The 9,918-nt window shown below is 42.1% G+C and overlaps 2 protein-coding genes across 2 annotated transcripts; one reads left to right on the top strand and one right to left on the bottom strand.

Moving 5' to 3' along the window:
- Positions 1 to 1,781: 1,781 nt before the first annotated feature.
- LOC120449382 (LHFPL tetraspan subfamily member 3 protein) lies at positions 1,782 to 7,604 on the bottom strand. The gene is made up of 6 exons (XM_039631817.1): positions 7,418 to 7,604; positions 3,322 to 3,496; positions 3,119 to 3,252; positions 2,805 to 2,931; positions 2,399 to 2,641; positions 1,782 to 2,338 (listed from the first exon to the last, which is right to left on the bottom strand). Exons 2-6 carry the CDS (start codon positions 3,461 to 3,463, stop codon positions 2,187 to 2,189), a joined length of 798 nt encoding a protein of 265 aa, XP_039487751.1. The 5' UTR covers positions 3,464 to 3,496; positions 7,418 to 7,604; the 3' UTR covers positions 1,782 to 2,186.
- Positions 7,605 to 8,212: 608 nt separating this feature from the next.
- Positions 8,213 to 9,368, top strand: LOC120449797 (adenine phosphoribosyltransferase). Its single transcript, XM_039632439.2, has 3 exons — positions 8,213 to 8,565; positions 8,696 to 8,933; positions 9,008 to 9,368. Exons 1-3 carry the CDS (start codon positions 8,471 to 8,473, stop codon positions 9,221 to 9,223), a joined length of 549 nt encoding a protein of 182 aa, XP_039488373.1. The 5' UTR covers positions 8,213 to 8,470; the 3' UTR covers positions 9,224 to 9,368.
- Positions 9,369 to 9,918: the final 550 nt, after the last annotated feature.

Genomic DNA, 9,918 nt, shown 5'->3' with positions numbered 1-9,918 from the left:
CGTTGCCTTGAAGCTTTTGTTGATTGACGCACTTTTGACGTTCCCACAATTCCACATATTTTCTGCTTTTCCCCCATTGAAGAAAAAAGAAGAAAATAAAAATACCCACACGAACACGGGTCGTATGAGCAATAAATTATACACAAGTTCTGCGAAAAGGGGCGGACGGGGTGGCTAGTTTAGGCCACTTGGCTGGGCTTTTGTTTCGGAAATAAAAAACAGGCACAAGAAATATGATGTTTTGCAATGTTTGCTCGGAAAACTCGGACAAAAAAGGAGGAAAAGGAGACAGAAGAATGAAATTTCATGGCAGGCAGGAGGCAAGCGGCACAGGTCTTAAGAAAAGCGTTTTCATTTCATTTGGCAAAAATGTTTATACAAAACCAATTTTACAATTTTCGATTCAATTTCTGTTGCTGACATTTCACTTAAACGAAAACCTTAAAGGCGCAATTCATTTCGCCTCCTTTTGTACACGCAAAGGGGGTTTTGTGTTGCCTGGTTTTTGCCCTCGGAGGATTGTAACGAACTGCTGCGCGAATGGGCGTGGCCAGCTATCATAACGCCCACGCCCAATATCCACGAATAGACCATGAAAAAGTTGTTATGCCACTCTAATTTGCCTCAGCCACTTGGAAATCCATAAAACGGCGAGTGATAAACTAATATTCGCCAGCAACATGTGCTGCCAACAGCGCCATAAACGCAAGCCACACATATCCACCCTCATAAGCAGCCCCTTCCTTCGAGGTCCTTCGATGTTCCCAATGAAATGGCCGCCAAACCTCAAGGACAACAAAAGTTAAAAATTCGTTTATGGCGCACGATAAAATCGAATAAAAACAATTGGCACATCAAAATCCAGCCAGAAATACCCGAGATCTTCATTGCCATTTTGTGTAGTTGGGTGGCTTTCCTTTGGGGGTTGGCCCGGAAAATGCGTGAGTACAATTGGAAAAATGCTGGCCATATGTTGCAGGCGGCAAAAGAAATGGCTCAAGTAAATAAAAACAATCAAAGTTTGGTGAGCACTGGCAAGCCGAAGTTTTAGATGCACTGCATGAAAGCCTAAGCGCAAACTATAAAAACTTAAGTAACTTTTTCGATGGCAAGATTTTTAAAAATGCAAATAACTTTTAAAGTCCAAACATATTTTATATATCAACAGTAATAATTATTTATAATTTTTTTTTTTAATCTGGGCCTTAAAAAAATAAGAGGGTAAATATTATATATATTTAATGTGTAACTAATTCGATATAAAAAAGTATACAACCCCCATTGAGAGTATCTAAAAGAAGTCAAGTGAAATCCCATCTCGGGGTGGATTCCCTGTCGAATCTGGAGCGATTTGCTCGGCGTCAGCTGGTTGGCCACTTAGGCCCGTGATGGAATTGCTTATGAATTATACAAGAATATTAAAACGTGCCCGAGAAGAGCAGGAGCCACTTGCACTCGGCACGGATCTCTTGCCCGGGATATTTCAATTGCCTCCCACGCAGGGAATGGGGGAGTAACTCCCGATTCCTTTGGAAATACTTTATTGGAAAAGTATGTGCCAAATGGTTATTGAAAAGGGGGGTTGGGGTCCGATTCGAATCCAAATCCAGACTAAGGACAAACAAATTGGGCGCTAAGTTGTTCGTTATGGGCTTTTATGCGTGGGATGGTCATAATTTGATTTTGCCTAGTCCAGAAGTTGCTGACCTTGATTACCATGATGATGATGATGATGGCATAATTGAGGCTGCTATTTGTGGTCGAAATAAACATTGGTTTTATGTTTAATATTTGTACATGTTTATTGTTTATTGTTTATTGTTAATGGGTATATAATTTACAGGCAGAGCTTTAGGGACTCTCGTTTAACTTTTAACTTATTCGAAGCATACATTTAGGCACAATCTATTCACACGAAATGCTAAATAATAGTTTAAAATCCAAGCTTACAACTACAAGTTGGCATTCAGTCGGGCTAAGTGGCATATACAAATCATTCACTCTCTGACTTTCACACTCAAATACACACTACACACTTTTACGTAGTTTCATCTTATGGTTGCGGCGAAAATCGGTTAAAAATATAGCTCAAACAATTTATGGAAAACTTTAAGCTGAGTTTCACCCCTGGTTCATGCATGTGCTAAGCTTAATTGGTTGGCGTCTTGGCTGTTTGAATGGTTTCCTCAGTGATAACGAGAAAACTGCGATATGCTATCCTCATTTGGCGGAGCCACCAGCAAAATGGGTTGCAAATTCAAGCCAGTTATGCGTGGATTAGATTTCCTCGATCCCGCCAAGCTAATGGCATCAGTGAGGTACGCATTGTTGATTTCACCTGCGAAAAATAGACCACATATAGATTTTTTCATGGTGAAAGCCCTATCGCATAACCCACCTTTATATAGCGAGTTCTGGTATATCGGATCTGGCTGCAGGCGCACGTGCCTCGTGGCCAAGATAAACGCCAGAGTGGCCAAGACCACACCATCTATGCAACCGATAATGGCCAGTGGATAAGCCCAACGAATGCCGCACAGGCCCAGCTCAAAGCGATTCGCTTCCGGGCCGCAGATCTTACGAAAATCGTCTGAATTCCAGCCAAAGGGAAACGCCGCGCAGGCCACAATCATGCAAAGAGCTGGAATTTATAAATAGCCATGTGTAACAGTGATAACAACACGTTCAACTATCAATAGAGGAAAAACATCAAAACTCTGTGTATACACGAGAACGTGATGTTTTCGATATGGCTTAGTAGTTAACCCAAGGAGATAGAGTGGGAGGTAGGTCGGCACACATACCTGATATGATTTGCATCCAACCGCAAAGGTGGAAAACACGCGTTGACTTCATAAACAGCAAACAAACCAAGAAAAATATGGTCAGCAAGGCCAGAGCTATGGCGCCCAACATGAAGAATGTGGCCAACTGCAGAGGGGTGAGTAAAAATAGCAAATGGTCAAGTATCTGTAGAGTAATCATATTAAGGTAAGGCCTCTGCGAACTCAATGAAATATGTGCATTCAGTGACACAGAATTCCATCACTTTCAAGGGTAATCATTAAAGTATCAGTAAAAATTGCATTTCTAGTTCAGAATTCCTTGGATTACTTACTTGAAATGAGAATGTGGGCACTTCGAAGATGCTCTCCCATCGGCGGCGACAGTTGTCGAAGATCTCATCCCGCTGGCACTGCTGCCAAAGACCCAGGCGACCAGCTCCATCGTTGTCGGGATCACCGATCCACTCTGCAATGGAACGCGTAAAGCAGATCAGTCACGGAACCATTTCCAATAAATAAAAGCGAGTATGCCCACCTGGTGTCACGAATGCCACGATGCCGATGATGGCATAGCAGATGGTGAAGATGGCCCACAGCACGCCGATCGCCTTGGAGTTGCGGATGTACTTGGAGGCGTACAGATGCGTGGTGTCCACGTACTCGATCTTCGTTCCCATTTTTTAGAGAGTGGGGAATGCTGCTTTGTTTGCCTGTGAATGAATGGGAGTGATTCGAGCGTGGATAAGTGTTTGGCGACCAACTTGCTGGGTAGTAATTGGAAGATGGAACCAAAGCAACCAGGGCAGCTTGAACAATTGCGTTTCTGCTGGTCATAAATCGGTTTTTGGGTGCTCTTTACTTAAGCTTATTAAATTGGCCAGCTTTCGGTTTGATGACCTCGTGGAAGTGGTTTGAAATGCTTTTGAGTCAGGGAACTCTGATGCAAGAGGTTTTTTATCAAATGATAACTTTCCATCCATCTGCATGTGTCGGGTCCACACGAAAACATTTTTCAAATCATTAAACATGTTTTTTATGAGGTTTTCCCCTTCACTTCAATCAAAACACATTCGAATGCGAATGATAATCGCAAACACAGAGAGAGAGAAGTTGCCGGGGGCTACAATTTTGCTTTTGCTTATGTAAATCAGCAATTATTTTTGACCAACAGCTAACGACTCTTTCCACTATTGCCTCATATCTGCCACTAATTCTATGTCAAAGGGAGAGAGCCATTGTGCAAAATCTGTGTGTCTTGACTGCCTAATTTTAGCCATGATTCATGGCCCAAACTGGCTGGCGATCAATAAACTCGTTTGCGATTCGCTCAAATCATTATTGAAAGACACGAAAAATAGGCTCCGAAAATGCAATTTCATTTCAAATGCTTTTCATCTGACTACCATTCCAACAAGTTTTCCCAGCCTTGTGCTCGCTCTTAATTTATCATATTTATTTTTGTTTCGAAACCGAGGAAACTGTAGCACAAAGGTAAGTCTGTGCCCGTGAGAAGTACAACAAAAGGAACTTGGTCAAGATTGGCTCATTAAGGTGAATTAAAGCTATGGCAAACAAAGAGAATAAGACTCAATTATGGGAGTTGAACGTTAAAGTTGAAGTAGAAATTGAAGTCCAAGGCAAAAGTGGAATTGATTAACACAACAATGCTAACAACAAAGGAGAGAGTCGGGCCAGCAGAACAAACAAACTACGAGACCAACCCAGTAACACAAAGAAAACTTTCCTGTCGGCACGTGATAACGTGATAACTTGGCCCATACCAATCGAACCGATGGAAAATCTTGTCCGTGACTCATGTACGCCGAGCCTGAAAAGCGAGTCTCGGGAAAATTGCACTGGACCAGACAGACAAACCGCAGACGTCTAATAACTTCCTTTATCTCCACTTTGTGCTTTTCTATGGGGTAATTCGTTATTTGTATGTTTGTTGGGCGTGTAAAACCCAACTGCATTGATGGTTTTTCGGATTCGAACGTGACCAAAAAGAAAGTGACCACTGGACGGCTGGAAGGCTCTCCAGTTCGTATGACGCAGCAAAATCAGCGTGGTCTCGACTTGGGTTACATCCGCTCACCGGCCGGCGGTTCCAACATTTCGGACGAGTTTCACTTGCACGGCAAGAAATATATGAGAAACATTTCAAAATATAAATACACAAGGAAAACGATGCTGGCACTACAATTAGTCATAGAATGCATACAAGTATTAGCATTTTTAAACTGATGTTTCAGCTGATTTGAAAATCTGCTTGGCAGTAATGAAACAAGATCTTTTTCACAGCACAGTTTAGTTTCCTGTGCACTGCAATAAATACTCCAAAACAAGCTGAAAATCAAAATCTACGGGTGAGTTGCAATCTCAGCAAATACGGCGACTTTTTAGCTGGGACTGCACATCGTATGAGCGTATGAGCGACGAAATAAGGTCAGTTGGGTAATGGTTATACCTTAAACGTGGCCACCAGCCAAATTGAGGAGCCAAGAAAAATGCAGTTGCAGTGGCAGTTGCGAAAACTGCACTCCAAACTGAGAGGGGCTTTCTTTTGCGGCCACTTCGATCCGCAACGGTCATTCCATATCCATCTCCCTGAGCCGCGGATGACTTTCTACTTTATAAACATAAATTTCACATTAGGCACAGCCAGACGACCGTGGGGTGAGTAAACCGTGTCTGCAGCGGCTTCTGACTTTGAAATGGGGGTTCCCTTGCCCCGGAAGACTCCGCACAGCCATCAAAGAGCCAAAACACCGAGCAATTGGCCACACACTGGTAATTAATTTTCACATTTTCAGCTTTTCCCCGCCTAAGCGGGGGAAAATCTCTTATTGTTCCGCTTGGCGATCAGCGAAGCTACATGTAGATGTAACCAGCTTGTTATGGTTTGTTTTGGCCAACAAAGTGGAACCTAAAGACGTTGGTGCCAGTGGCTTGATTAACACGTTCGTGGTTTCTCAAAACAGTTGCTAAATTTCAGCCACCACCATTCGAAACTGGTTCCTACATTTCAGAATTATGCGGAAATGGCGTTTAAAGTGGCTCTTGTTCCATGTTTTTATTCGAACTTTTCGCTTTTGCCCATTTCTTCGGGTTTGGGTTCGGTTTCGGGTTCCCCCCTTATATATACAATGTGTTGTTCCCAGGTGTGATGATCGTTTCTGCATATATTGTATTCCAAACAGACGATTTCTTTTCTCCTCCAACAGGGAGAACCGCAAAACGGAACGGGATTGAAGACCCGGAGAACCGGAGAACCGGCAAAACTTTACTTTTTTTGCGGTCAGTTACTCAATGTATTGACAGCCGTTCCAGCTGCCATCCATATTGGGAGAAGCCCGCTTTTTTGAGCATTTACTTTTTGCGAAAGTTGGTGGCATCCACGGCACACGGCCCCTTTGAAGAGTCTTCAGTCCGCTCCAAGACGACCCGATCCCAGCCAGAGCTGGTCCGCTCACTCATCCACTCGCTCGTGGGCCTCTGGTATGTGTCTCTGTTTTTCTACGTTTTTTATTAGATCACGATTTGGATGTTAGCAAACATTCGCGCATACCAAGCCACCAAACCAACAACTACAATGGAGGTCTATGCATAATCGCAGCTCACACCGAGATTCTTCATTCGACTTGGGCCCACGAAAAGGTCAGGAGCGGCTAGGGGTTCTATTTAGTGCCACGGATACTCAAGATCTTATTTGAATTTATAAACTATGAAGGGGATTAGTTGTAGCATTCCTTAATCGTCACACCGAGCAACCACACACAAACCAATATAACTTTTTGAAGTAGTACAATATATCATCCAAAGTTCGGCAATAAATTTCCCTTTTTTCCCGCTGTTTTCCGAGCGCCCTATTTCTATGCCCTTCACCACGAAGGCCGCCTCTGCGCAGCCGCAGAAGTTTCAGGCGAGATGCTCGTTTGCCTCAAAAAAAAGAGATAAAAACAAAACCCAGCAGAAAAACAAAAAAACTGTGCCTCTTTCTGGTTTTTCACGTTACTCGGGCGCGCTGTTGTTGTTGCAGTTGCAGTTGCAGCAGTTGTTGTTGCAGTTGCAGTTTCAGTACGCACGTCTTCACATTGCCAAGATATGCATGTGTGTGTGACTGGCACACTGAGAAAAAGTTCCAGTCAGTTTAAATAAAATAACAAATAAAATATTAACGATCAACACTATTTTGAGTCAAAGCTTATACAAAAGACTGAATTACTTAAAATCACTCCTAAAATAAATATTCCTCAGTACTAAGTTTCTCAAGATATTTTTTCGAAATATTTCTCCAAGTGCATCCCTGCAAGTGTGCGAATGTGAATGTGTTTTTGCACTATGCTACTTTGTTGCAGTTCTCTCTAATGTTGCATAGATATATACATATACATATATTATTTGTAGGTTTTCGCGTTTTTATGTTGTTTGAACTTTGTTGTTTCAGTTGTTATTGGAGTAACTGCAGTATGGTTGTGGTTTATGGCTGGCATTAGAGTCGTTTTCCGACTTTTAAAATGGCAAAAACGGGGCGCAGTTTTGTCGGCTGACATTTACTTTGGCCGTTAAGATCGAATTTAATGTGAGGATTTGCAAACTCTTGCTTTTCCATGCGTTATTTCGCAGCTTACGTTGATCGAGAACTGGTTTCGGTTTTTAGCCGTTCCTCCGGACTATTGTTGTTATTTTAATTTACTACTATTGTTCGCGAGCTTGCATTAATTATTAAAAATCGCGGGCAGAGAATTCGAATTCGATCCGCTTCTTCGGAAGAAACCACCAAAAACTGAACCGTCGCGTTCGGCGCTGAGAAACGAACTGAATCTTTCTTGGCATTGGGAGTCAAAGATACAGACACACAGATACTCACATTCACTTGCGCACCTGTGTGAGTGCGAGACAGAGAGAAAGAGGGAACAAGACACAGAGGGAGAGAGAGAGAGAGGGAGGGAGTCCAGGTGAGAGTTCCCGATCTTGGCCCGCCTTTGATAAGTGCAGCGAAAATTGTTGGCATTTCTTTTCAATCATTTAGCTCGATAAACAGTGCTGCAATGTGTCTTTCCCTCGAAGAATTGCTGAGATTTCTCCACTTATCATTCAGATATCATCGATCTAGAGAAAGACCGAGAGAAGCAGAGAAAAGTCGGGGGAGGTTTTTCAATCGCACATGACTACCTGCAGGATGTTTGCCGAATTCCTTGAACTGCTTTCTTTGTGCAAGCAAATGCCAAACCAAATGTTTGGTTTCCAAATAGCTGGTCAGCATGTGTGAAAGATTAGAACGCTGAGACAAAAGTGAAAATACACAGAAAATACAAGATTGGCTGAGGTTAATCAAATCAGAACGTACATTTTAATTATCAAATTTAACTTGATTTACATAATGGAATATCGCACAACTAGCTATATAGTTATTTTCCCTGAAATATTATATTAAATTCCCCACATTTGCTTATCCACCTCAATTTCAAATCGACCGCGCAGCGAACTCAACACGATGACTTATCGGGTGGAGAATCTCCCATCCATAGCAACCACCTCCCCCGAAAGCAGCTGACTTATCAGCTGTTCCCTGTAGCAATCCGCAGTTGGGCACGCACTCACGTAGCGCTGAAATCAGAGAACCCATGTAAAAAGTCCCTTGTAAGTTAAGTAATAAACAAAAGTATCTAAAAATTAGAAAGATGAGCCCTTCAATCAGCGCGGAAGACAAGCTAGACTACGTAAAGAGCAAGATTGGCGAGTATCCGGACTTCCCAAAGGAGGGCATTCTGTTCCGGTGAGTTATCATCGCACGAGGTTATCTGATTGGGGCACTGATGGTGCTGCAATGGTGATTATGGGCAAACAAATGTTCCCTTATCAGGTTGTTAATGTGTTTCTACACATGTTTTCATGTAAAACATCAGCGACATTTTTGGAGCGCTCACGGATGCGAAGGCCTGTGTGTACTTGCGGGATTTGCTGGTGGACCACATCCGGGAAAGTGCTCCCGAGGCGGAGATCATCGTGGGACTGGACTCGCGGGGCTTCCTCTTTAATCTGCTCATAGCCACCGAGTTGGGTTTGGGATGTGCTCCGATTCGCAAGAAGGGCAAGCTGGCGGGAGAAGTGGTTTCCGTGGAGTACAAACTGGAGTACGGTAGTGTGAGTACCCGCTAGTATATTGCTTACTATTCACAATCACAGAGAAGTTTATGCTTTGAAATTAAATCTTTTAGGACACCTTTGAGCTGCAAAAATCCGCCATTAAGCCGGGCCAAAAGGTCGTTGTTGTAGATGATCTACTAGCCACAGGTGGTTCCCTGGTGGCCGCCAACGAACTCATCCACAAGGTGGGTGGCGTTGTCGTGGAGAGCCTGGTGGTCATGGAACTAGTTGGACTGCAGGGTCGCAAGAGGCTGGATGGAAAAGTGCATTCCCTCATCAAGTACTGAGAGCTAATCGAATTGTAACGAAGGCCTTCCACACTTGCATTTACCTATTCAAGTAGCGAATTTTTATGAAATCTTTGAAATGTCAGCAGTTTTTGAGGCAGAGGCTTATTTTTATAACGAAATATATTTGGCATTGATAACAGAACCGTATAATCTATCAATGGAACTTGTCAACTGTCTCATTTTCATGGCAATAATGTTATTTCGAATAAAAATATATAAATATAGCATGTGAAACAACATTTCGAGTAAAAGCGAAGATAAATAACGAAATTTACATATCGAAAACTATTTTTGGATAGTTTTCGAACATAAATTAGATAGCCTACTTTAAGTTTTTTGTGTTGTCATAGGGCTTAAAAAATATATAATGCTTTTACATAATTAAAATTTAAAAAAAAAATGTTAGTAAAATTTATTATTTATTTATTCATTTTTTACATTGATTTCTCTTGAATTATTTGAAATCCCAAAAAGTATGCTTTAAAACATTTCATATGTGCTTAAGTCAATAAATTAAAGAGATTGCGATTTAGGAAATCAAAAAGTAACAAAAACCTTAAATATGGTAGTTACACTTTAAACTGCTTAAAAATTATTTCAATTATATTTTATAAAAAACGCTTTACTCTCACTGCGCACTCACTGCACTCTCTTCTCTCTCCTGGCACTTTCTCCGCTTTCGTTGCTCTCCC

Source organism: Drosophila santomea, chromosome 3L (genome assembly GCF_016746245.2).
Source record: "Drosophila santomea strain STO CAGO 1482 chromosome 3L, Prin_Dsan_1.1, whole genome shotgun sequence".
NCBI lineage: Eukaryota > Metazoa > Arthropoda > Insecta > Diptera > Drosophilidae > Drosophila > Drosophila santomea.
This window is presented reverse-complemented; position numbering and strand designations above follow the sequence as displayed.

What these genes read in the sequence shown, in the direction of transcription:
- LOC120449797 (XM_039632439.2), top strand. Translation starts at nt 8,471, where the DNA reads ATGAGCCCTTCAATCAGCGCGGAAGACAAGCTAGACTACGTAAAGAGC. An exon ending in AAGGAGGGCATTCTGTTCCG is followed by an intron (nt 8,566 to 8,695) that starts GTGAGTTATCAT and finishes GTAAAACATCAG; the next exon opens with CGACATTTTTGGAGCGCTCA. An exon ending in ACAAACTGGAGTACGGTAGT is followed by an intron (nt 8,934 to 9,007) that starts GTGAGTACCCGC and finishes TAAATCTTTTAG; the next exon opens with GACACCTTTGAGCTGCAAAA.
- LOC120449382 (XM_039631817.1), bottom strand. Translation starts at nt 3,463, where the DNA reads ATGGGAACGAAGATCGAGTACGTGGACACCACGCATCTGTACGCCTCC. An exon ending in CGTGGCATTCGTGACACCAG is followed by an intron (nt 3,253 to 3,321) that starts GTGGGCATACTC and finishes GTTCCATTGCAG; the next exon opens with AGTGGATCGGTGATCCCGAC. An exon ending in TTGGATGCAAATCATATCAG is followed by an intron (nt 2,642 to 2,804) that starts GTATGTGTGCCG and finishes TATAAATTCCAG; the next exon opens with CTCTTTGCATGATTGTGGCC.